At 45.0% G+C, this 26,826-nt stretch overlaps 2 protein-coding genes and 1 non-coding gene across 3 annotated transcripts in view; 2 read left to right on the top strand and 1 right to left on the bottom strand.

Annotated features, from left to right (window-relative positions):
• The window catches only part of DUSP29 (dual specificity phosphatase 29), a 35,862-nt gene that overhangs the window by 7,461 nt on the left and 1,575 nt on the right, over positions 1-26,826 (top strand). Inside the window, exons 2-3 of the mRNA XM_020888913.2 lie at positions 3,388-3,621; positions 17,923-18,143. Of these exons, the coding sequence (XP_020744572.2) occupies positions 3,422-3,621; positions 17,923-18,143 (421 nt within the window). The 5' untranslated portion in view covers positions 3,388-3,421. The remainder of the gene's footprint in view (positions 1-3,387; positions 3,622-17,922; positions 18,144-26,826) is intronic.
• Positions 1-26,826, bottom strand: part of SAMD8 (sterile alpha motif domain containing 8) — a 117,641-nt gene that overhangs the window by 90,022 nt on the left and 793 nt on the right. The gene's annotated exons all lie outside the window — the stretch shown is intronic.
• On the top strand, positions 302-374 carry TRNAC-ACA (transfer RNA cysteine (anticodon ACA)). The gene has a single exon. It is a non-coding gene; the product is annotated as a tRNA-Cys (tRNA).

Below are 26,826 nucleotides of genomic sequence, written 5' to 3'. Positions count from 1 at the left end.
TCCATTCCTTAAAATAACACCTCACTTGGTGACTGCAAATGCCAGCAGCAATGCCCCAGAGCAGAATTCGGGTCTGAGTAACTCCCCGCTGCAGGGGACTGTCCATCCGGTGTTCTCCTCACCCACCTTCCATCCTCCTCCAAATTAGCCCAAGGCTCCTTCCTGCCTCATCAGTTCCACTAAGCCCCTAGCACAAGTCCCCAGTCTTATTCACCACCCTCGGTCATCCATTCACTGATTCTGTTCACTCCCTAGGCCATTCCCTCATTCAATAAATACTTTCTGATCCCCTCTTGGGACTTCCCTGGTGGCTCAGATGGTAAAGCGTCTGCCTACAATGCAGGAGACCCAGGTTCGATCCCTGAGTCAGGAAGATCTCCTGGAGAAGGAAATGGCAACCCACTCCCGTACTCTTGCCTGGAAAATTCCATGGACGGAGGAGTCTGGTAGGCTACAGTCCATGGAGTCGCAAAGAGTTGGACACGACTGAGCAACTTTCAATGTCAATGATCCCCTCTTACATGTCAAACACTGAGGCTACAAACAACACAAAGGAGCATCTTCAAGGAGCCTCAGCATAAGGCTATCTAACCTGTTTCTTGTCCCAGTCCCACATCCTTATCCGGAGCTAAAGACTTGGGTCTGCACTTCAGTGAGAACATGGAAAAGCATATTGAGCACCTTTCCTACCCTTCTCTTGACTCAACAGCTCCTTGACTCTTGAACCACATACTTGGACAATTATTATCAAACTTTGGTTAGCATCAGACTCACTTGGGAGTTTGTTAAAATTCAGACTGCTAGACACCACCCGGGTTCGGGGTACAACTCAGGAATCTGCAAGAGCCAGATGATTCTTTGGGAGGTAGCCTTCAGACCACACTTCACAGACTCCAAAGAGAGCCCTCTGCAGCCCACTGCCCCCGCCCCTCCACTCAGGGTCCTGCAGGAGAAGGTCACAGAGCCTGACCTCCCATGATCACCAAAGACACTGCTAACCAGTGATCCTTTCATTCATCCACTGTGAACTTGGCTGAATCGAACTTCCCAGAGCAGTGGTTTCAGCCCTTTTCTTCTAAAAAAAATTAATGTAAAATTTCATGCATACAAAGAGTAACAGTGATTACCTGCAGGCCTCATCCTTGGCAAATACTGCCTCATCACACCTCTATCCATTCCTGCCACCCCATACACAATATATTATTACATTTTCCAGTGGGATTATTTTTGAAGCAAATCCCAGACATTATATCATTTCATCCATGAGCACTTCACTACATATTTCTAAAAGATAAGACCCTGAGGTATAATTTAACTGTCCTCTGAATCTCCCGCAAAGCAGTTGCTAGATCTAGACTCCAAGGACTCTGATCAAAGATCCAGCTCTTCCTTTGGCGAAACGCCTTCTGTGGTAGTGGTGGTGTGTTTCTCCATCAGAAGGCCCGTAACGTCTGATCATCACTTCTTATGTTGCAGCTGTCAGTGCTCAGTTGCTACATCCATTAGCTCCTCAGGTGATGTAAAATGGTGCTTTCTTCCTTCTCTATTAAAGTTCTTCTATAGAAGAAAATTCCCCTCATCTACCCAGTAGTACAGTTTGTATCAGAAAGGAACAACAAATGCTAGATTCTGTTTTATTGACCTGTCTTCACAATGAGCTGGCTCCCTAGCATCTTCCAACAGTGAATGATTGTTTTAAGTATCATCACGACTTAAATGCTTCATGTGTTTCTATCAGCTGCAGTTGTTTTTATTATTCATGTTCAAACTGTCCCATTTTTGATAAGTGGGAGCCTCTTCGAGATGTGCTCTGGGTCCTTTTGATAGGATGCTACTGGTCTTTGAAGTTCCCGGGGCTTTTTTACATTTTTCAAGTCCCTGGAGCCTGTCCCTCCTCACACTGTATCCTCCACTCTGATCCCTGCCCTCACAGAAATTTTTTAAAAAAATATTTATTCCTTAATTTATTTTTGGCAGCACTGGGTCCTCATTGCTACATGTGGACTTTAGCAAGTTGTGGTGAGTGGGGGCTACTCTTCATGGCAGTGCATGGGATTCTCATTGTGGTAGCGTCTCTCGTTGCAGAGCACGGGCTCTAGGATACTCAGGCTTCAGTAGCTGTGGCTCGTGGGCTCAGTACGGGCTCAGCAGTTGTGGTGTATGGGCTCAGCTGCTTTGCAGCATGTGGGATCTTCCGAGACCAGGGATCAAACCTGTGTCCCCTGTGTTGGCAAGTGGATTCCTAACTGCTAGACTACCAGGTAAGCCCATGGCAATTATTTTCTTCTCAGAAGACTAAGATCACATATTACAAACATCGTCAATTTAGTGTTCCTCATCTCCAAAATGAAGATAATCATGGCACCTATTTCTTAGGGTTGTTAAGATTAAATGAGTTAATAATTGTAAAGTGCTTGGAATAGTGCCTGGCACACATTAAGTGCTACATAGGATTTGTTAAATATATGAATAGCATTTCCTCCCCATCTCTCGTCTGAGAGTTTCTCAGTGACTCCACCCTTTGCCTCTTTCCCTCCAGGCTTCCAGTGCTATGAGGACAACCTCCCTTCCCAGGCTGCCTGAGTGTATTGGTCACCCAGCTCACAGAACACATGGTGCCCTATTCCACGGAGATTCATTTCCTTGGGGACAATGGAAACTGTTCACATACATTCTATTCACAGAGGCTGACAAGCTCTACAAATACATGTCCCGATCTGCAGACACAGCTTTCTAGCTTGGAATGTCTCTTCTGAATGACCAGTAAATTAACACAACGGCCAGCCTCCTAGTGTGAGTGGCCAACGTTGTGTTCAACTTTCTAACAAGTTGACAGACCCTCACACAGCCAAGTTTCCTCCCACCCCAAGACTTCTGAAGCCCTGGGAATGCCTGGCTGCCCAGATCTCAGTTTCTGGGTTCCCAGATATGTCCTTTCCACTGGACAACAGCTCTCTGCAGACACTGAATACCATGGGCCAGGAAGGCCAGGGATCTTCTAGGCCTTCTTTTTCATGCTCAAAATGGCCTCAGCCTGCAGACTCCAGTCACATAAAGGAAAGAGTAGGCACCAACAAAGGGGTAAAAATCTAAAAGAAAGATGGCAAAGAACAGGCTGCCTGCAGGGATTTCTTAGACCCAAAGCCTGTCCTGAGTCTGCAGCATATGCCCGCGTCAAAGGGCATCCAGCATGCCTGCTCTGCAGGGGACTGGAATGTCAGGAAAGTGTTGTTTAACTGCCATCATGACCTTCCTTGTTGACCTCCGTGACCTGGGAAAAGGAAGGAGGATCAGAGCAAGCCGGGGGAATTCCTGCCAGATCTTCAGGTCAGCTTATACCCAACTCTGTCCCTGCTAACCCCAACTCTGATCCTCTCTTGTGACCAGCTGCAGAAAGGAAAGAAAATCCCTTGGCTCCAAAATGACATCCGGAGAACCGAAGACAGGCCTCAAGAACGTCTACCCATCTGCCAAGAAGCTGCTGCCGAAGGTGGAGGAAGAGGGGGAGGCTGAGGATTACTGTACTCCTGGAGCCTTCGAGCTGGAGCGTCTCTTCTGGAAAGGCAGTCCCCAGTACACCCACGTCAGTGAGGTCTGGCCCAGGCTCTACATTGGCGACGAGTAAGTGCCCAGATTCAGCCTCATGTTTGGTAGCCAGCCCTTCCTAGGTCACAGCCCACGCTACCATCCCACCATGAGCTCTTGCTTTCCAGGTTGGTTCTGACAGAACTCTTTATCAGTTAGGGCTAGGTTTATTTTCCTATTACAGAAAACTCAGAAAAGGGGCTTAAGCAAGATAGAGGTTGGTTTGTCTCACATAAAAGATGTGCAGAGGAAGGAGAGCTGAGGCTGGCATGGCGACCCCAGGGTCATCAGCAGCTCAGGTTCCCATGCCTGGGCCCCACCCACCCCCCCAGGTGTGGCTTCACTTCTGCAAGGTTGCCTCATGACCTGACATTGCTAGTAGGGCTCCTGTCACCAACTGTAGGATCCAGACCACGGGAAGGCAGAGGAAAAGGACATCTTCCCAAAGGGGAGTCCCACCAAAGACTTCCCCTGCTCCTCGCTGCAAGAGAGGCTAGGAAATGTAGTCTGTTTTTAGCTGGGGATAAGACAAGCAAGAATAAAGTCAGTTCTCGGGTGGGTGGCATAGGAGCACATCACCCTCTGTATCAGGAAGTGTGGTAGACCCAGCAAAGTTGAGGTCACTGTCCCTTGCTCTAGATTTTTATAGCCACCATGCCCCACTCTTCAAAAAAATGGGAAGTGCCTACTGTAAATAATAATAGTAATAACAGTAATGTTGCTTTTGTTGGTCATTAAAAGTCGTGTCTGACTTTTCGCAACCCCATGCCAGGCTCCTCTGTTGATGGGATTTCCCAGGGAAGAATACTGCTGGAGTGGGTTGTCATTTCCTTCTCCAGGGGATCTTCCCAACCCAGGGATTGAACCTGTGTCTCCTGCACTGGTAGGCAGATTCTTTATCACTGAGCCAGAAGGAAAAAAATAATAGTAATACCTATCATTTATTGACTATTATGTGCCAGGCACTGTGCTTAGCATCTTGCAAGAGTGATCTCACTTTATTTTCACTACAGCCCCATGAGAGGTCATTTCATTACTCCCATTTTAAAGATAAGGAAACCAAGGCACAGAGCAGCTAAATAATGGGCCCAAGGTCCATAGCTTGGTAAGCAGATGAGAGCTGGGATTCAAATGCAGTTTTGCCTAACTCATAAGCTTTCATCCTGATTAGCACTCCTGCTTCTCCCTCCATCCCCCAGGATTCCAGTTTACAACTCACCTCTCCAAGGAGTCAGGTGGTACAGGACCCATTCATGTGTGATTTTCAATAGTTGCTGCTTAAAAACTAGGAGATAACTGTCTAGTCATGGGATATCCAGAGGCAGCATCCTTCTTTCTTTCTTAGTAATTTTAAATGGAAAAAGTTACAAAGAATTATATGCCCTTTTACACTAAATTAAACTAAACAGAGTTTTAAAAACAAATTGCATAATCTCCCTTTGTCCTCTCTTAATTCTGCCCTGAGTAAACAGTATTAAGCTTACTTTATGTATATCATGGCAAACATAAGGAAACATATGCAAACACTTAAAGGATTTTTATTTCTTTTAAATAATTTTAGCAGGAAAAAGGGAATTAAATGATTCTGTACTTTCAATATTCCTTAGTATAGGTGTGCCATAATTTATCACATCATCTCTCAGTTGTGAACAATAGGGGAACCTGGGCTGTCCTAAATAGGGACTCTATTGTTTACTTTTTTAAAAATAATAGCATTATTAAGATATAACTTACATTCCATAAAACTCACCCTTTTAAGGTATACAGTTCAGTGGTTTTATTATATTCACAGAGTTGTGCAACCACTATCTAATTTCAAAGCATTTTCTTCACCTCAAAAGGAAACCCCAAACCCATTAAGTAATCACGCTTCATTCCCCATATTCCCCCAGCCTGAGAAACCACCAATCTGTTCTCCCTTTCTATGAATTTACCTAACCTGGAACTTCACATGAATGGCCTTTCACAACTGGCTTCTTACACTTAGCGTAATGTTTTCAAGGTTCATCCAAGTTGCAGCATGTATTAGTATTTTATTCTTTTTTACTGCCAAATAATCTCTGTACTATTTTTGCAACTTTTTTCCACTGCATGGCTTGTGGGATCTTAGTTCCCCAATCAGGGACTGAATCTGAGCCCTCAGCAGTTAAGAGTGGAATTCTAACCACTGGACCACCAGGGAAGTCCCTATTTCTGCAACTTTTATGTGAGTCTAGAATTAGTTCAAAATAAAAAGTGTGTGCACACACTGTGGCCCCAAATATCACTTTAAGAAATGAAACATACAGAAATAAGAGTACTAATACATAAGGATATATGTACAACAATGTTTAATACTGAAGTAGCAATAAAAGGTGTGTGGGGGGATCTGAATATCTTCTCATACTATTAAATGAGTATAGTAAATATTTTTTTACTATAATAAGTATAGTAATATATAATAATATTATATATATTATATATAATAATATAATAAGTATAGTAAATGTTTTCCTACTTTAAAGGTAATATAAACTCACTGTATAGAGTACAGACATCTTCATTTCCCTAGGTGTAATATGCTGACAAGTGAACTTTCTTCATAAGGATGTATGGATTGAGATAATACAGGGACATGAGTCTGAGCAAACTCTGGGAGACAGTGAAGGAGAGGCAGCCCTGGTGTGCTGCAGTCCATGGGGTCGCAGAGTCAGACAGCTGAGTGACAGAACAACAACGTCAAATACTAGGGTGGTGTCAAGTACAGAGTAAGCACTAAAAAAGATTAGCTTTAATAATAAGATAGTGATTAGTGTTAAAGAAAACTTTTGAATCTCCCAAAACAATCACTGAAGTCCAGCACTCCAAAGCCATTCCTGTTAATACTGTAGTAATTTCCTCTTAGACTTTCTATATGCTACTTTTGGTTTAAAATAGTTGCAATCATATGGATTAATCATTTCATCTTTGTCTTTATCCCACACAGCATCATTCAAAAACTTTTCCCCTTATTATATACTTCTCATATACTTAATTATAATAACTATAATTATATATATCAGATGGACATAATTATCATTTATTTAACCATTTTTCCTACTGTTGGATATATTAGTCATTTTCACGTTCTTGCTTATATAAATAATGCTGCAGTAGACATCTTTAGTTATAAATATATTTTTAATATTTAGGATTCTTTCTTTAGATCTAATCCTAAAAAATGGCATAAATGGGGGAAGGACCAGGCTGATTCCCAAGAAGCACCTCACTCTTTTGCCCTCCTCTCACCTCAAGAACAGAATGGCTGGGCATTGCTCAGGAGCCACAGTATTTGGGTCAAATACTGGTTCCTATGTGGCCTTGGGCATGTCACTCAAGCTTTCTGAGCTTCGATGTCTTTACCTATAAGATGTGGGTTCGATGGTTTAATACACTGGATCCTGAGCACAGTTTGCAGCACTGAGTGTGAACTATTAAGAGATTAGGCAGCTTCTGGAAACTCAACTCACGGTGTGAGAAGAAGGTAAAGGACAGTCACCACATTTTGCCACTAAAGGTCCCTGTGTGTTAAGGGCAGCCCTGGGATAGAAAACACCCCCAGTCACATTTCTCCCGCGAGAAGCTATCATAAACCCAAGGCCAGGTTGGAAGGAAGTTCCCTCCTGACTGGCCTTCTCCAGACAGCTCCCTCCACAGACACTGTCCTGGCCTTCCAGGGACCCGGGTGGCTGAAGGCCCAAGGGGACAGTGCCACATCAAAGCCCTACAAGCCTGTGGGTTCCATAATTTCTAAAGCTTTTCTCAAGCCTAGTTTATCCCAAGGGGATCACCAAATGGGATGCCTGGTGACTCCAAGTTCCCACTGCTTACCAGCCTGGAGAGGGCAGAGATGCCCCTGCCCTGCCCAACACCACCACAGCCTGGTGAGAAGGTCACAGATGGGAGAGCGATGTGGTTGATGTGAAGTGTGCTGGTTCAGTGGTGGGGGGCAGTAGGCCCCCCTAGGAAGCCACCTTTTGAATGTCCTCATGGGGAAATCTTCCTCCCTCAAGGGCTCAAGGCACAGCCACCCTCTCCCACGCCTTGGTATGGGGTCTGAATCTTCAAGTGGGAACTGGAGGGACAGTGTGGAGCACAGCAAAAGCCACCCAGCAGGGACTGAGGCAGAGTTCAGGCCCCAGTGTGGGTGGCCACTCTGTGTGGCCTTTGGCAAAACAACTTATTGTTCTGGGACTCAGTTTCTTTATTTGTAAAATAAAGGGATAATTTCAAAGGTCCCTTCTAGCTCTGAAGTGAAATTCTTTAAGAAATGTCTTATTAAAAAAAAAAAAAAAAAAAAAAAAAAAGAAATGTCTTATTAAATAAATTAGGCTTTATTAGGCTCAAGCACATACTTGTTTTATTACTTTTAAGTCATTCAAATTAGATTCAAATTAGGTTAACCAAGTGTTGCCCTCCAGAGAACCAGGGATTGGCATCAATGATGAGATAAGAATAATTCATCACCTCTTATCAATCAGCAGTCCCTAAATGGGTGCTTCACAAGTGCTTCAGGATGCTTGAAAGCACTAAATTTCTGTAATTTAAATATTCTCACTTTAATCTCATTCACATCTTTCATTTGCTTAGCAAAATCTTTTTTTCTTTTTTCTCCTTGATAGTCAGCAGGAGGGCAAGTATCCTGGCTACAGTCAAAGTGACTGCAAATTACCAGGCAGGACAGGCTCCCCATAGTAAGGCATCATTGAGAAATCTCGCCTCCCTTTCACAACAGAGGCGGTCCTGTGAGCCAACGCCAGGGCTCTGAGAAGTTGCTCTGCTGCTTGAATGGCGGGGATTCTATTTTTATTAAAATTACAGTGGCCTCCAAGGTCTGCCTTTTAGGGTCATCGACAGACAGCGGCCTCTCCCCATCAAGCCTGACTCTTCAAATGCCTGCACCTGCCCCACTCAGCCTGAGCTCGCTTGCCAAGGGGTCTCTCTTTCTCCTCCTTTTTGCTCCCAAGCAGACCACCAGCCTCCAAAGCCAGAGGCATCTCCAAGGTTGGTTGGTCAAAGATGCTGGAGAGGGTTGTTAAGTCGCTAAGTTGTATCTGACTCTTTGTGGCCCCATGAACTACATACAGCACACCAGGCTTCCCTGTCCTACACTATCTCCTGGCCTTTGCTCAGACTCACATCCATTGAGCCAATGATGCCATCCAACCATCTCAACCTCTGTCACCCCCTTCTCCTCTTGCCCTCAATCTCCCAGCATCGGGGTCTGAGGTGAAGGCAAAGCAATGGCTGAGACAGTCCTCAGTTTGAGACAGGACCTCTCACTGGTGTGTACCCGGACAGCTGCAACCTCTGCCCTCAAAAAGAAAGAACTAATCCAGCCCTGAGGCACCAAGTAGAGCTAAAATTTGACTGTCTTTTTTTAGGGTGGGCCATGGAAGCTGAAACTCCAATACTTTGGCCACCTCATGTGAAGAGTTGACTCAATGGAAAAGACCCTGATGCTGGGAGGGATTGGGGGAAGGAGGAGAAGGGGACGACAGAGGATGAGATGGTTGGATAGCATCACCGACTCGATGGGCATGAGTTTGAGTAAACTCCGGGAGTTGGTGATGGACAGGGAGGCCTGGCGTGCTGTGATTCATGGGGTCGCAAAGAGTCGGACACAACTGAGCGACTGAACTGAACTGATAGCTAGACTAGGATGAGTAAAACACAGCCAAGGCTGACAATTTAACATGCTGAATGTCACCTGAAAGAACCAGAAAATCTGGACTCTGGGCCTCCAAGTACCAAAGGTGACTAAGCACAGCTGGGCAGCAGTGATGGGCAAGGTGTTAGGGGAGAGGTGCCAATGGTCCTGCCCCCATTGAGCTTTCTCATGCTGGGTGGCAGTATTTTAGCAAAGGTCCCTGGCAATGCCAACCATTTCCTTTCATGGTTAGCTGAATGCCTTGTCTAATCATTAACACAATGGTATGTCTTGAAACCAGGCCTTCTACGCATTGTCTTTTTCCACTTAGCCTCAATCCCTGGAGGCCTAGAGCCTAGTGGGGTGAGGAAGATAATGGAGAGACTCTTGAGGAGTTAAAAACACGGAGGCCACCTTAGGTCTTTGCGATAGTCAATCTCTCCTGAGAACTAAGGAGAATGGCATATATTTAAACACTAAGTGAATGAATGACATGTTCATTACTGAAGATTTACACAACACAGACAAAAAGAAGGACATTAAAATTCCCTATAACCCCATTACCCAGAGATAACCACCGATAAATTCCGTTGTACATCTTTCTGTTGCTTGCTACCTCCTCCTTGTTCAGAATTTATCCTTTAACCTTTCAAAGAAACTTGAATATCACATCACTCAACTTTGTTAGAATTTTGCAGGGAAAGTACTGCCAATGTAACTGGTCCTCTTTAACAAATAAAGAAACCTGAGGGTCCCAGAGGTGCGTGTTCTGGTTCATGCAGCCGTATAAGCTTACAGACTACACCTGAGTGCCCTGTGTTTTCTGCAGGGCCTTGTGGCCCAAAAGCTTCATCATTGGCAAGTAATAAGAATACCCAGAAAACAGACAGCTAGTGAATTTTGCCTTCATATCAGATAAATTGAAGGAGACCAAAAACTAGAATTGTGCCTGTTTTAAAATTCACCTGCAAGGAGTAGGTGTGGCTAAGACTCCAGAGAAGAAGGTCACCATCAGGGTCATGCTCTCAAAATGACGTGCCAGCACAACAAGCAGTGTTACACTCACCAGTGTGTGTCTGTGCTGTGCGTAGTCGCTCAATTGCGTCCGACTCTTTGCGACCCCATGGACTTTAGCCCACCGGGCTCCTCTGTCCATGGGGATTCTCCAGGCAAGAATACTGGAGTGGGCTGCCATGCGCTCCTCCAAGGGATCTTCCCAAGCCAGGGATTGAACCCACGCCTCCCACATTGCAGGTGGATTCTTTACCAACTGAGCCACCAGGGAAGCCAGTGTGTGTCACAGGCATCAAAAAATGACAGGATGTGGGCCATGGTGAACAGGGATCCACAGGTGTGGGAAAGCAGCAGGTCCTCACATGTGAGGGTATGGAGAACCACGCCATCAGTAGTGGACGTTCAAACATCAATTCCCAGGGCAGAATCCTGGCAACATGGGAGCAGCTGGTGGGTGGTTTGGGCAGACGTGTACATACATGTCCCTCCTCCCCTCTGTGAGAACACACACTTGTGGGAAATGGGCTTCTGTGCAGGGGCTGAGGTATGCAGGACAGGAATTAATAGGGCCCCAAGGGGTCAGAAAAGGCAGAACACCAGGAGCTCTGTCCAAGGAGACTGCTCTAGTCACTCCTCAAGGTGGAAGGGGTGCTGGTTAAAGCAAGTTTCGTGGAGAAACTTCGAGGGGCTGGAAGGAGGAAGGGAGGGAAGGTCTCTGAGGAAACTGGACCTCAGGAGAAGGGAGTCCCTTCCTTGGCCCTCCAACCCAGATTCAGAATCCACATTTGAGGCCAGAAGTTCACAAGGAAGGGAGAAGTGCCAAAGAGAACTGGGTCAAAAACAGGGATATAACAATGTTCTTCAAAAGTGAAACTGTCCAGGGGACTTCCCTGGTGGTCCAGTGCTTAAAACTCTGCACTTCCAATGTAGGGGGTTCTGGCTTGATTCCTGATAGGGGAACTAAGATCCCACACTGCATAGCTGAAAAAAAAAATTTTTTTTAAAGTAAAACTGTACAAGTCCAACAAATGTGAGAGAACAGGTCCGACCGCACTGCTAAAATAAATAAATAGAAACAAGACACCTTTTTTGGTCTATGAAATTAGCAATGAGCAAAAATCAGAATGTAAATTTGAACATGCTTTGTAGAAGATAATTTAGTAACAAGTATCAATTGTGTTCAAAACACTCATGCCCGCTGACCCAGCAATTCCACTTCAAAAAAATGTCCCCCAAGGACACAGAGATGTGCTCAAAGATACAGCAAGTTGTTTGTTTACAGTTACTTAGTATAATAACCACTACTCTCTCTCTAGGATAGAGACAGAGAGACAGACCAGAGAGAGAGAACACAAATGTCCAAAGCTAGGGACTTGAGGAGGGAAAACTGAGGTTCACCTATGAAAGGGAATAGTATGCAGCTACTGCAGGCTGTATGTTGACATAATAAGATGTTTACAGTATATCACCATACAAAGTTTTTAAACTGTATATATGGTATTACCATTATCATAATATTACCATATTACCCCCAACCATTTAATAGAATATAAAAATATATTCATGGAAAAACAACTGGAAGATCTTATTTCAAAAGGCAAATAGTCCTTATCCTCTAAGGAGTAGAAATACATGTGTTTTTGTGTTGGGGGGAGCATATTTGTTTTCCATGTTCTACAGAGAGCATGTGTTAGTTTTGTAATTAGCTGACACTTTAAAAATGAACAGATTACCAACATCTAGGATTTTTCTTAAACAACCAGAAACTAAGGCTGCTGCATCACCTAGATTCTAGGAGTAATTTCTTAACCCTGTTTTTTTTTTTTGTTTGTTTGTTTTCTTTTTCTTTTTTGAGCTTTACTCCTTCAACAGAAGCACATTTCTTAGTCTTTCCCACATCTCTGAGTAGATGGCCCTGAAAGTTAAGAAAATAAAACAAAACAGTGCCAAGTGGCACCCTCCAATCCCACCAGTGACACCCTCCAATCATCCCAGTGACAGATGAGCTGGGTGTCTGGGCCAACTGGGGACCTGCCTCCAAAATAGCTGCTGTCTACTAAGAGTCACTTTATGTATCTTCAAATCCCCTTGCTGCTGTTGAGTCCTCACCTAGACTCTGAGTAAGTCAAGCTGGGGGAAATTCTCAGAGGGATGTGTGAGGACACCACCCCCAATTCTGGGTCCAGGAAGCCACAGAGCCCAAAAACCTGCAACAGGCCTCAGGATACCCACCAGATCTAATCTTCCCCATGAACCCCCTTCTCTCTTTCAGACACAGTCAAAAACCCGCTCTGGGAGGGAGGGGCCAATGTGGATGTGTCATGAAATAAGTCTTGTTGCCTATCTACCTTGATCCTTGACCCCCAAAGGAGCAAAGTGCAAATTGCTATTTATTCAAACTGCCATTTGATTATGTTGAAACCCAGCTGCAGAACCCAGAGAGACCAGTCTTTATGGTGGGTAGGAACTTCCTGTCAAGGACAGTTAATTTTAATTTTTCCACTGAGCTCAACCTCAAAGTGAGGTTGATTGCTACTCGGCAAGATGGACTGCATTAGTGGAGGCTTTAATTGAGCACAGATCTAGGTCCCAAAAGCATAATGTTTGTTGTATACATACTTTGGGGCAAGGAGAAAAATGAAAAACAGATCTTTCTGAGGAAAAATTGAAAGCATAATGTGTTTCGTAGTCAGCATGGCAGCCCCAAAAGCCAACTGGGGGGCTCAGTGGAACTCCGCGCCTCCCTATGCCTCTGTTCCCATGGGCTGTTTGCATGTTTCTAAAAGCTCACTGTGGTTCCTCTCATGACCAACAAAAAGCTCCAGGAAACCAGTGATAGATGCAGGGCCCTTAGCATGTGTTTCTGCTGCATGGAGGTGCAGGGTCTTGATCCATGCTGGCATCCAATATGCTCACTTCTGTCCATATCCTCTTACCAGTGGCCTTGAGATGAGCCCTCAGCTGGAGGACACTGCCACTTTTTGGCCTCTTACTGTTATGGTTCCAGACGTTATCACCTCTTCCCTGAGTTGCAAAACTGGACTTTGCGCTGTTGAGGGAGATGTCATCTCAAAGCTCAGATGGGATCACCCGTCTCAAACACAAAAAGCACTTCTCAACCCCCAAATGTACATTCTGACTAGCAAGCACTCCATGGTCAGATCCCACACTCCCTCTCCAGACCTCTCTCCCCTCTCCTCTCACATTCTATGCTCTGCCCAAACCAGTCCCTTCCCTCCTGCCCCTATTCCCAGTCCATCAGCAAGTCTGCTGCGACTCAGTCCAACCACCTTCCTCCCTTGGCCACATGACTGGGACATCTCCAAAAGAGCTCCCCACTTCTATTTTTTGCTTCCTTTCAATCCATCTCCATGCATCAGCCAGACTGATTTTGAAAAAGGAAACAACACTCACCCGTTCCTTAAACTCCTCTGTGGCACGTGGCATTCTACCACACTGAGAATAAAATCTAGACTCTCCCCTATGACCCACAGGGTCCACCATGACCCAGCCCCTGCTTTCGGTTTCCTCTTGCACCACTACCACCCTTGCAATTACAGCCACACATCTTCCTTCTGTTCTTAGTTCTTGCTGTTGCCTCTGCCTGAATAAACACATTCCCTCCCCCTCTTCCCCTGCCTAGGCCCTTATCACACCATTGTCTTAGTTTAAATGCCACCACCCGGCAAGGACCTCCCCGATCACCTTACCTAAAGCAGGACTACAGTGATTCTGCACAGCCTACCGCTATCTGAAATGGATCATTCATTTATTTGCTTTCCCCAGAATCTAAGCTTCCCAAGGGACCTTGACTAACTGTTCATTGCTACAGCATCAGTACCCAGGACGGTGCTTGGCACACAGTAGATTCCTTTCCTGGATGGCTTTCATTATCTCCAGTCCATCCCTTAGGTTGTGCTATTTCTTTGGCTTGGCATGCCCTTGCCTCCCTCTTCTCCTCCATCACCAAGTGTTGATACCTACAGTAAGGCAGGCTCAAAACCCTCTTCCAATAAAATATTTCCTAGCCCTTCAAGAAACGATAACTCCTGCTTCCTCTGTCCATGTTCCAAGGCCACCTACTTTAACACGACTTTACTCTTTGTTCCTGAAAAACCTTGCCTAGAAAGATAAGGCTATAAATGAGAAAATAATCTCAATGTTGGCTTCAGGAACTTCCTAAAATCAGTTACAACAACAGACAGCTCAAACAACTCTCTTTCTCCAAACAGTGCTTTGCCCAAGGAGGCAATGATTTACTTATCAAAGGAAGGAGTATGTATAGTGTTCACCAATCTCCTGAACATCATGATCAAGAATTTTGCCATATCCTCACATTGAATGACCCATTTCAACCCTTCATTTGAGCCTCACCTTTCAAACCCCAGAAATATCCAAGGGTTCAGAGGAGGGGTCTTCTGAGGCTCTGTGAAGGTGGTCCTCTCCCTTTCATTTATTCAGCTTGGCCTAATGAACAGGTTATTCTGACAGCTTTAGAGGAGATCTGGCATCTGACAGTCCACTCCCGCCACCACTGGAGTGTCCAGCACCAAGTTCTTCTGTATTTGGTGAATGAAAGAGTGAATGGACAAATGAAGAGGTTGCCCACTCTCCGCCTTCTCTAAACTGCTGAACCAGAAATATAAAAAAGACAAACCGGCCAGGGGGTCAGCAGGAGCAGGGCTTCCACAAGGGAAGTCCTTCATTTCAGTCAGTTCAGTTCAGTCACTCAGTTGCGTCCAACTCTTTGCAACCCCATGAATCACAGCACGCCAGGCCTCCCTGTCCATCACCAACTCCCGGAGTTTACCCAAACCCACGTCCATTGAGTCGGTGATGCCATCCAGCCATCTCATCCTCTGTTGTCTCCTTCTCCTCCTGCCCCCAATCCTTCCCAGCATTAGGGTCCATTCCAATGAGTCAACTCTTCGCATGAGGTGGCCAAAGTATTGGAGTTTCAGCTTCAATATCAGTCCTTCCAATGAACATCCAGGACTGATCTCCTTCAGGATGGACTGGTTGGATCTTCTTGCAGTCCAAGGGACTCTCAAGAGTCTTCTCCAGCACCACAGTTCAAAAGCATCAATTCTTCGGCGTTCAGCTTTCTTCACTTTCTTCACCGTCCAACTCTCACATCCATACATGACTACTGGAAAAACCATAGCCTTGACTAGACAGACTCTGTTGGCAAAGTAATGTCTCTGCTTTAAAATATGCTATCTAGGTTGGTCATAACTCTCCTTCCCAGGAGTAAGCGTCTTTTAATTTCATGGCTGCAATCACCATCTGCAGTGATTTTGGAGCCAAATAAATAAATAAATAAATAAAGTCTGACACTGTTTCCCCATCTATTTCCCATGAAATGATGGGACCAGATTTCATGATCTTTAGTTTTATGAATGTTGTTAAGCCAACTTTTTCACTCTCCTCCTTCACTTTCATCAAGAGGCTTTTTAGTTCCTCTTCACTTTCTGCAATAAGGGTGGTGTCATCTGCATATCTGAGGTTATTGATATTTCTCCCAGAAATCTTGATTCCAGCTTGTGCTTCTTCCAGTCCAGCATTTTTCATGATGTACTGTGCATATAAGTGAAATAAGCAGGCGACAATATGCAGCCTTGATGTACTCCTTTTCCTATTTGGAACCAGTCTGTTGTTCCAATGCCAGTTCTAACTGTTCTAACTGTTCCTCCTGACCTGTATACAGGTTTCTCAAGAGACAGGTCAGATGGTCTGGTATTCCCATCTCTTGAAGAATTTTCCATAGTTTATTGTGATCCACACAGTCAAAGGCTTTGGCATAGTCAATAAAGCAGAAATAGATGTTTTTCTGGAACTCTCTTGCTTTTTCGATGATCCAGTGGATGTTGGCAATTTGATCTCTGGCTCCTCTGCCTTTTCTAAACCCAGCTTGAACATCTGGAAGTTCATGTATTGCTGAAACCTGGCTTGGAGAATTTTGAGCATTACTTTACTAGTGTGTGAGATGAGTGCAACTGTGTGGTAGTTTGAGCATTCTTTGGCATTGCCTTTCTTTGGAGTTGGAATGAAAACTGACCTTTTCCAGTCCTGTGGCCACTGCTGAGTTTTCCAAATTTGCTGGCATTTTGAGTGCAGCACTTTCACAGCAATATCTTTTAGGATTTGAAATAGCTCAACTGGAATTCCATCACCTCCACTAACTTTGTTAGTAGTGATGCTTTCTAAGGCCTACTTGACTTCACATTCCAGGATGTCTGGCTCTAAGTGAGTGATCACACCATCATGATTATCTGGGTTGTGAAGATTTTTTGTACAGTTCTTCTGTGTATTCTTGCCACCCCTTCTTAATATCTTCTGCTTCTGTTAGGTCCATACCATTTCTGTCCTTTATCGAGCCCATCTTTGCATGAAATGTTCCCTTGGTATCTCTAATTTTCTTAAGAGACCTCTAGTCTTTCCCATTCTGTTGTTTTCCTCTATTTCTTTGCATTGATCGCTGAGGAAGGCTTTTTTCTCTCTCCTTGTTATTCTTTGGAACTCTGCATTCAGACGGGAATATATTTCCTTTTCTCCTTTGCTTTTCACCTCTCTTCTTTTCATAGCTATTTGAAGGCTTCCTCAAACAGCCATTTTGCCTTTTGCATTTCTTTTCCATGGGGATGGTCTTAATCCCTGTCTCCTGTACAATGTCACAAACCTCCGTCCATAGTTCATCAGGCTCTCTGTCTATCAGATCAAGTCCTTTAAATCTATTTCTCACTTCCACTGTATAATCATAAGGGATTTGATTTAGGTCGTACCTGAATGGTCTAGTGGTTTTCCCTACTTTCTTCAATTTAAGTCTGAATTTGGCAATAAGGAGTTCATGATCTGAGCCTCAGTCAGCTCCCGGTCTTATTTTTGCTGACTGTATAGAGCTTCTCCATCTTTGGCTGCAAAGAATACAATCAATCTGATTTCGGTGTTGACCAGTCAAATAGGAGATGGCAAGAGTGAATGTTGACATTCTAGAATCAGCGAACCAAGATGGACTGGAATGGGTGAATTTAACTCAGATGACCATTATATCTACTACTTTGGGCAGGAATCCCTTAGAAGAAATGGAGTAGCCATCATGGTCAACAAAAGAGTCCGAAATGCAGTACTTGGATGCAACCTCAAAAATGACAGAATGATATCTGTTCGTTTCCAAGGCAAACCATTCAATATCACGGTAATCCAAGACTATGCCCCAACCAGTAATACTGAAGAAGCTGAAGTTGAACAGTTCTATGAAGACCTTTTAGAACTATCAAGACCTTTTAGAACTAACACCCAAAAAAGATGTCCTTTTCATTATAGGGGACTGGAATGCAAAAGTAGGTAGTAAGGAAACACCTGCAGTAACAGGCAAATTTGGCCTTGGAGTACAGAATGAAGCAGGGCAAAGGCTAATAGAGTTTTGCCAAGAGAACGCACTGGTCATAGCAAACACCCTCTTCCAACAACACAAGAGTAGACTCTACACATGGACATCACCAGTTGGTCAACACTGAAATCAGATTGATTATATTCATCTCAGTGGCTAGGCCTATTTAGAAGCTAGAATCGATGGCAAAAACCCGTGGACTGAGCTCAAGTTTTCCCCAGATGCTGGCCAGGGCTCTGCCTACTAGCCTGTCTCTCTCAACCAGGGCAACCGCGCTGGACCGCTATGGGCTGCAGAAGGCAGGCTTCACCCATGTGCTGAACGCTGCCCACGGCCGCTGGAACGTGGACACCGGGCCCGACTACTACCGCGACATGGCCATCGAGTACCATGGCGTCGAAGCTGATGACCTGCCCACCTTTGACCTCAGCGTCTTCTTCTACCCAGCAGCCGCTTTCATTGACGCTGCCCTCTGCGATGATCACAGTAAGAGACCTTCGCCCTCCCGCGGTCCTGCCGCAGCCCGCAGCCATCTCGAGGCCCCGCCCCCAACCCACGGCCCCGCCCCCGTAGGAAGGGCTATCTGCATACCTAAAGTAAGCTCCCTTCTCAATTTCTGCCCTGCCAGAGTAGCTGGAAATGTCGGATCCCCTGGAGTCTCTGAGCCTCACTTAGCGGTGCTGTTGTTGCTGGGGTTTGGCCTCGGTTGCCACTAATGGGAAGTCTGGAGGGCTCAGAGGAGAGGTCTTAGGCCTGAGTCTCTCTTCCCTAAGGCACAGCAGCCATCCTTTGAACGCCAGGGGTGGTTGGGAGCCCTCAAAGCTGGGGTGCTGCCAAGATACTAACTGTGCCTGGGTCCAAACCAGACTAATAGCCAAGGGCCTCGATGCTCGAAAAACCTTAGGGAGCTAATCTGAGTAGAAATCTAGAGACTTCAAATTCTCCTGCTCTCCAGCCTAGCTCATACCCGCCTCTCCCATCCTCCCATCCCCGTCATATTCAGTCTAGTGAACTCTCCTGTGGAAAGCTGACAACCTCAGAAAGACAAATACCATATATCACTTACATGTGGAATCTAAAATATGACAGAAATGAACCTATCTACAAAACAGACTCCTGGACATAGAGAACAGACTGACGGTTGCCAAGGGGGAAGGGAGGGGCTTGGTGGAGGAATGGAGTGGGAAGTCGGGATTAGCAGAAGTAAGCTTTTATATATAGAATGGATAAACAACCAGGCCCTACTGTATAGCACAAAGAACTATATTCAATATCCTATGATAAACCATAATGGAAAAGAATATTTTAAAAGACTATATATACATGTATAACTGACTCACTTTGCTATACAGCAGAAATTAACACAACATTGTAAATCAACTATATTTCAATTTTTAAAACTAAAGGATGAGGCTTTCAAGAAAAAAATAAAAAGAAAACTGACAACTTATTCTTTGTAAGTGCCAAACTATACTTTGAGAATCTGAGTTTTGTGCTCATAATGTCCAAGTTTTTCAAGGTTAATTAATAACCATCTTTAAAAACCATGGTGCTAGTCCTTGTGCTCCAAATGCAGTTTTAGCTGCCCTAATCCAGGTAAAGGCTGCAAGGCTATTTTCGAGAGAAGGGCACAGTGTAGGTATGCATCCGGGTGAGATAATATTCCATGATGACTGCAGGTTGCATTTCAGAGGCATTCCATAGAGGTCAGAGGGGCTTCAAGTCCTTGATCTGTGCTCTGACTTCAGCCCCATGTGTCACACACTGAATTATGGGGTCATCACATAATTCAGGATATACAGTTACTAAGTCTTTCTGGCCACAAGCAGTTGGGATTCAGAGGCTCACTGACTGACCAACTAGCCTGCTGCAGAAACTGCAACTTGCAGCTGGGCCTAGGCCACGTCTGCTGGAGAGTCTCAGACCTTGTTTTTATTTTGGTTCAGAAAGCAATGTCAGAGTGAAGGGGAAAAAACAAAACAAAACACGGAGCTGAACTGCTTGTTTTAGGGGATGCCTCATTTCAAAGTCATCCTTTTTATGAGTCTATTTATGGACCATCTTTCTGTGTTAGGCACATTCTGGGTTTCCAAGCAGGATCAAAAAGCAACTGAACTCTGACTCATCACCATAAGGTGAAATTCGTCTTAGAGTATTTGAAGTTAACTAAAAACATATTTGACATTAAAAAACAAAAAGATTCAATCACCCGATCCTTCCGATTCTGTTTAATGCGCTCAACTTGCTGTTACTATTATCTTCAACCATCCCCTTAATGGAAGGGGCCTGGCTTTGGAGAGGACAGGGCTGCTTTCAAATTCATGCTGCACAACTTACTAACAATGTGATTTCTAAGCCTTGGTTTCTCCATTTGGTGATGAAAATATTTACCTTGAAAGGCTATAATGAGGATCAGCAGTAACCCACAAAAAGCACTTAGCCTAGAACCTGGCACACAGCAGGCTCTCAGATGTGTTTGATAAAGAAAGGTCGCGCACCACGAAGCACATAACCACACCAGCACGTGCATATCATCATGATAAAGTTTCCAATCCCCAAAGGGGTAAAAAAAGAAAAAGGAAAAAAGACATTCCAACTTTGAACTTCAGTGGCATGATACATGCATAGGACAGCCTGCCCAGTTCCTGACATGCCATTTTAGAGTCTGCACCCACTCACTGCTGAATCAGGAAAGAATGGGCTGTGGGGTCATATGCTTATGCCCGGGCAGATCTCAGAGCATCACTGTGGATTGACAGGTAGACGGTGTGGCCAAAAGCATCATGCTAGCCAAGAAAGCATCAAGAGAGAAAACTATATCCACAGGTCAGAGGACATGCAGGGAGTGTGGGCCTAGATCAGCTGGCTGGGGGTGGGGAGCAGGACTGGACAGGCCCCTGTTACCAGGTGGGGGGACGGATCCCTTTCTCTGTGCCCTTTGTATCTGCATATCTAAAGACTCCCTCAAGCTGAGGGCTCAAACACCAACCCTTCAGGACCCTGGCAGATGCCATAAATGAATGATGCTGGCTGTGTTGGGAGGCCAGGGGTGTGTGGAGGGGGTTCTTATGGTTAAGTCAAGAGCCCTGTATTCCCTCCACAGGGGACAACTGCTACTCAGTCCCAGCCGGCGATCATCTTGTGAGAATCAGTGCTGATGTGGTAGATCTGACTTTCTAGGAAAAGTCTCCAACCTGCATTTTAACATAAAATTGCTCAAATTTGAAGTGTTGGCAACAAGTTGAAAATCTCTTAAAATGCTGCAAAGACCAAACAAAAGAAACCCAATGGCTGTCAGTTTGTAACCTGTGCTCTGAATAGTCCGAGTAACAAAATAAAATGCTAGTTAGCACCATCAGAGACTCCATTAGTGGGACAGTGTGTGCTCAGCCTGTATGGCACATGTAGCAGGCTGCCTGGATGGGTCTCGTCACACCCTGGAAACCACGGGATGCTCCTGTAGCATGTTAGAGCCAGATGCACTCGTATGTTTCTTATTATACTCTTGCTATAAGAGGTGTTGATGGACAGTCTGGCCAAAAGGCAAAGACATGTCTTTTTCCTCTCTGTCTTTCCTGTTCTTCCTGGGCTAGTTTCAGCTTAGCGCATAGTTTCCCACACTGCCCCTCACAGTCAGTCTCTTTTCGAAAAGCAGAAAAACATCCCTTGTGGTGCTGCAGAGCTGTAATTGTGGGCTGTAGTCAGCCCCATGGGGCCCACCCCATGTCTACCCTACCTTGATCTGACCGTTCCGAAATAACTCACCAAGCAACATCAGTCACTCCTGAAAAATCTTGGGAGATAATTGAATCCAGTGTCCTGCCCTGAAAGCTAGGGAAACAGAGACCCAGAGAAGCCACATGACATGCTGAGGGTCACAGAGTTAATCAGAGGCCAACGGGCATCCCTTCTGTCACTCAGGCCTCACAGAAGAGTCCTTCGTCCCTATTTTGAGCATCTGGTGACTCTGAAGTATAAGGGGTCACCAAATATCATGAAAGGCGAGACATTCCAGCTGGTTGTAGGATCTAAAACAACTGAATTGTCATGCTTCATCAGAAAAAGACGTATGGACAAAGTACTGCCACCGGAGCCCCATATGGACTGCCTTCGCTGCTCTTGGCATGGCATCCTCAGAGCTAAGTTACTGTGGTTTTAATTCAATGAAATCTTCTGAGAAATCCCAGGGCAGATACCATGAGGTTCTAAAGATCAGATTTTAGTGTCACCACTCTCCTTTCCTTTTCTTTTTCTTAAACAAACAGTCCATAGGCTGCTTTTGAAGCCATCTTAAAATCTATTATGGATAAGGAAGGTATGAATAAATAAATGAAGTCTGCATTTGAGCAGGAGGCTGATTCTCTGGTGCTTCCGGCTTTAACCAGACCAAGATTTTCAGGGTGTTTTAAGTCTCCTGACCCACTGCAGCAAGAACAGGCCTGCTGCCTGGCAGTTCTAACACACCACATATCCCTTTTCTGGGGACTTCCACGGGTGCAGACCATTTTGGGAGAAGGAACTCTGCCTTTGCAGGTTCCAAGGTAGTGAGTGGGAGACAAAGGGCATACCCCTCAAACCAAGGGAATGGGATGAGATAAGTTGGTGATTAACAGGCTTGGCCTATATGACTGATTTGTGTGACCAAGGCCTACCTTCTGGTCACCAGTGAAAACATGCCACTAGGTAAACAGTAGAGATGAGATGGCTGAACGGCATCAACAATGCAATGAATTTGAACTTGGGCAAACTCTGGGAGATGGTAAGGGACAGGGAGGCCTGGCATGCTGCAATCCATGGGGTCACAATGAGTTGGACATGACTGGGTGACTGAACAACAAGAGATTCTGGATTTGACTTTTCCTCATAAAACTGTGGGAATTCACCTTTTGGGTAAAAGGTCAAAGGAGGAATGCTTAACTGAAATCATTTCTCAAACATAAATTGTGGCCTATCAGTGGACTAAGAAATCAATTTACAGGCTGTGACTAGTACTTCTTGAAAATTTCAAAACATTAGGAAAGAACAGAAAACATCAGCATGCCTGGCATGTGGCAGAAGTGCGAATTATTTTGTAAAACTCTTGTCTGATATACACATACCTGAGAGGCCCCTTTCCAGCCCGTAAGGTCTCTAGTGGCGGTGGCCTGGGCTTGAATCGCGTCCTGCCACTTCCCAGCTGTGTGACTGAGACACAGCACTTCTGTGCACTTCAGCCGCCTCCTGTCAAACAGGGGCACTGATTTTCTCTACCTCATCAGGTTGTCGTGAGGACTGACTAAAATGCACACGATGTGCGTGGAAGATACGGGGTGGGCTGAGCCCATGTACGTGTTAGCTGTGAATTTTATGCCAGGGGCCAACGGGATGTAACACAGAAGAGTTTGAAAATCGCTGATCTAGAAAGTGCAACCCTGACAATGACCCCTTCCCTCAGGGTCCTAACCCTGGCTGGCGTCTACCTCACAGAGAGCCGGTGCGGGCCATGCTGTGAAAAGGCCAAAGGCAGCCTTCCTCCTTGTCTCCCGAGGGCAGGTTCTCACCATCCAAGGTGGGCCCACAAGGGTGTTGTAGCAAGAGATACAGAACTGAAGGGGCAGTGCGCTGAGACACCGGGGACAGTTCCTCCGCCCGAGGAGACCCACCAAGCTCAGGAGGCTCACGGCACTAGTACTGCCGTCGTAAAAGCCAAATTCAGCCGACCCGGCATTGGCGCCACTGTCGTAAAATCGGCGGGAAGGGGCTTCTGCTGGAGCCGAGCTGCTCCAGCTCCTTTCCCCTTCTCTCCCCTTCCCCTCCTCCCACTTAACAGACTTCAGGCTCCCTAAAGACTTAATGAACTACAGCTTTCGTCTGTTTCAAGTCTTTAGTCATGACAGAAAGAATTACCCTTTTTGCCAGGAGAGGAAGAAACGCTTTAGTTATCAGCAGAGCTGGCAAGGGGCCAGGCAGCCTCTGGAACAGTCCGCGGGGATCAGAATGCCAGAGGTAGCCATCCCACTCCAGAGCAGTCACGCCCCTGAGCTGGGCCAGCCCCCAAACCCCATCCAGCGCTAAGAAGCTAGCCCTGCTCTGGCCTTTCTAACCAAGGTGCACAAGGAAAAGGCGGCCACACTTGCAGCTCAGCTACCAGGATTGGAGGCATGCCTGGTTAGCTTGTGCAGGCTCTTGGAAACGAATCACGATAAAATTAAGTTCTTTATGAGGCGCCTTCCGAATCGGGTGTGGGTGTGTGTCTTACACTGCTGTCGCCACTGACTGTCAACTCTTTGGGCTTAATCCCATGAGGTGAGGGATGAGGATGAGAGGGACACAGAGCCGTGTCCCCTCAGAAGTGTTCTTTGCCAAGCTCTTTGTATCTCCTGACAGCTCCACAAACCCAGTGACATCTGTGATCACCTTTCTCCTTGGTCATCCTTCCAGGCCTGGGGCCTGAGACTTAGGAACAGCTTTGGGGCCACACAGCTTAAGCTTGGCCCCAGCAAACAGACCCTAGAACCGTAGGAGAGGGCCATCACTGCACTGGGATGGCAGCAGTGGCAGTGCTGGGGACAGCCAGATATGCTAATCTCATTACTTTCTCTGTCGCCAGGGCACAGTAGCAAGGAGCCACCACACAGTAGGGTCTCAATAACAAATTGCTTTGAACTATTTCCAGTGGTGGCGCCGTCTTTCTGGGTGACCTTGGCAGTCATTTTGTCTCCCTGAGGCTGTCTCCCCATCTGTAAAGCAGGGATGAGGATAATGAAACCTCGAAGGTCGTATTGAGGATGAAATGAGCGAGTTGATGCACTCTGTGAGCGCTACTCTAGAGCACTGCCAAATCGAGGCCTGAAGGATGGAAAGCTGCTTCTCAAGGTGGCTTCTCATCAGGCCCAGCTGTTGCCATCGATGGTGACCAAAGGGAGCTTTTTCTAGTGGAAATTCTTCTAATTTCCAGTTTTCAGATTTTACAGTCTCAGATCTCTTCCACACTCCTAAAAATTACTGAAGGCCTCAAAGAGCTGTCATTTATGTAGGTTAGATCTAGCGATCTTTATTAGAAATAAAAACTGAAAAATTTAAGAATATTCATTAAAAATAATAAAGTAAACCCACTGCATATAACAATGTTTTTAATGAAAAAAATTACATTTTTCCAAAATAAAGTTAGGGGGAATCATGGCATTATTTTACATTTTTTGAAAATCTTTTTGATGTTAGACTTAAGAGAATCCAAGTGGGTTCTTATATCTGCTTCTGCACACAATCTGTTGTGATACAGTGTCTTGATGGAAGTATATGAAGAAAACCCAGACTCTCATACGTAGTTGGAGAAAGAAGGGATACCTTAATAGCCTTTTCAGAAAACTGTGGATATTCTTCTTTGATATTACACCAAAACTTGACAAGTGACAGTTTCTTAAAGGTGAGCTGTGATGTGGGATTTGAAACCATATCTATAAATGTCATACTCTGTTACATGAAAATCCATTGGTGTGTCTTGAACTTTGAAAGTTCAAGACACACCAATGGATTTTTTACCCATCATGATTTCGTAATATCTCATATTGGTCCCATGGAAAATCTCATTCACTGAGTTAGGCAGATCTTTGAAATGTTGACAGTTTTCATTGTACATTGTCAAAAGACACATTTGTTAATATCACTGCTGATCTTAACAGAAAAATCTTAAGAGTATTGTGAAACTGTCAATCTCACAGGGTTAGATACAGGTTTTCCAAAAATCCTAATTTTTGCTTGAAAGCTTGTTTTTATCACTGGCAACAGATACTGTCAATTGTTTTCTTTGATGTGACAAGCTCACTTCGTTCACTTCTGATAAAAAGTCTGCCAAACACCCAAGTTTGAATTACCATAGTTTTTCTGTCATTCACTCTTTTAAGTAAAAACGGTATTTCATGAAACACCATAAGCTGAATTAGCAAAATTCAGCTTGCAACTCAATCTCTCATAAACTTTTCCTTGAGATAACAACCGTACTTTGGTTTGCAGCCTAAGTGCTTTATATATATACCCCATTTCATCACACAGAATATTAAGAAGTGTACCAAGGGCTGAAATTTGATGAAATTAATTTGTACTGCTTCATCAAGGATATTCTTAAGGGAAGTTGGCTGGTTTTTCCCCCACAAGTGCCTGGTGATGAATGCAATGATTACTAGTACAGTTCGGTGCCTCTGCTGTGATTCACACTAAAGTTAAGTCACTCAGTCGAGCCCGACTCTTTGTGACCCCGTGGGCTGTAGCCCATAAGGCTCCTCCGTCCATGGGATTCTCCAGGCAAGAATACTGGAGTGGGTTGCCATATCCTTCTCCAGGAGATCTTCCCGACCCAGGGATCAAACCCAGGTCTCCTGCATTGCAGGCAGACGCTTTAACCTCTGAGCCACCAGGGAAGTCTGCAGTGATTCACACTAAGGCACCAGCAATTCTTCCTCACTGCCTTTGTACCATCAGTGCAAATGTCAAAACAGTGAATGAGGCAAATATCACTACAGTACTATTTTGAAAATAATATTAACTCTATAGATCTCCTCAGAGTATCCTGGGAACCCCCAGGGTCTTAAATCATGCTTCAAGAACCACTGGTCTAGATGACGATTTTATCATCTAGATTGTAAGAATAGTCATCCTGTGGTTATACTACATGACACAGCAAAATTATTTTTGAAAAATCTGATCTTGTAAATTTTACTCACTTGATTTTGCTCACAGTTGACCTGAGGTTGCTGCCCCTTTTGACAGTTAAGGAAGTTGAGGCTCCACAGGCTGAGTGGCTTACCCCAAACCCAGGTAGTTAGGAGCAGAACTGACTCTGGAATCCAGGCCTGCAGGAGAATAGGCTAGGGTTCTATAGGCAGACTGGGTCACGTGGATGCTCACAGACACCACAGCAAGCAGACCATGCCCTCTATCTCTTAGGACTGTGGGTAACTTTCTCCTTACTGAGGTTAAATGCATCAGGACTGCAAATGGTGCAGAAAGCCCACTTTTCTCCACAATCCACCTGCAGTCATGGAAGGGATGGAGTGCATCTGCTTAAAGTGGATTATGGTTCATCCATACAGAGAAACTCTGTGCAGCCACAAGAAAAAATAACAAAGACAGAACTCTTCAGAGGCTGATATACAAAGATCTCCAAGACACATTGTTAAATGGAAGACGTAAG

This window comes from Odocoileus virginianus, chromosome 7 (genome assembly GCF_023699985.2).
Source record: "Odocoileus virginianus isolate 20LAN1187 ecotype Illinois chromosome 7, Ovbor_1.2, whole genome shotgun sequence".
In the NCBI taxonomy this organism is placed as follows: Eukaryota; Metazoa; Chordata; class Mammalia; order Artiodactyla; family Cervidae; genus Odocoileus; species Odocoileus virginianus.
Note: the sequence above shows the minus strand (reverse complement) of the source record. Positions and strands in the feature narration are given on the sequence as shown.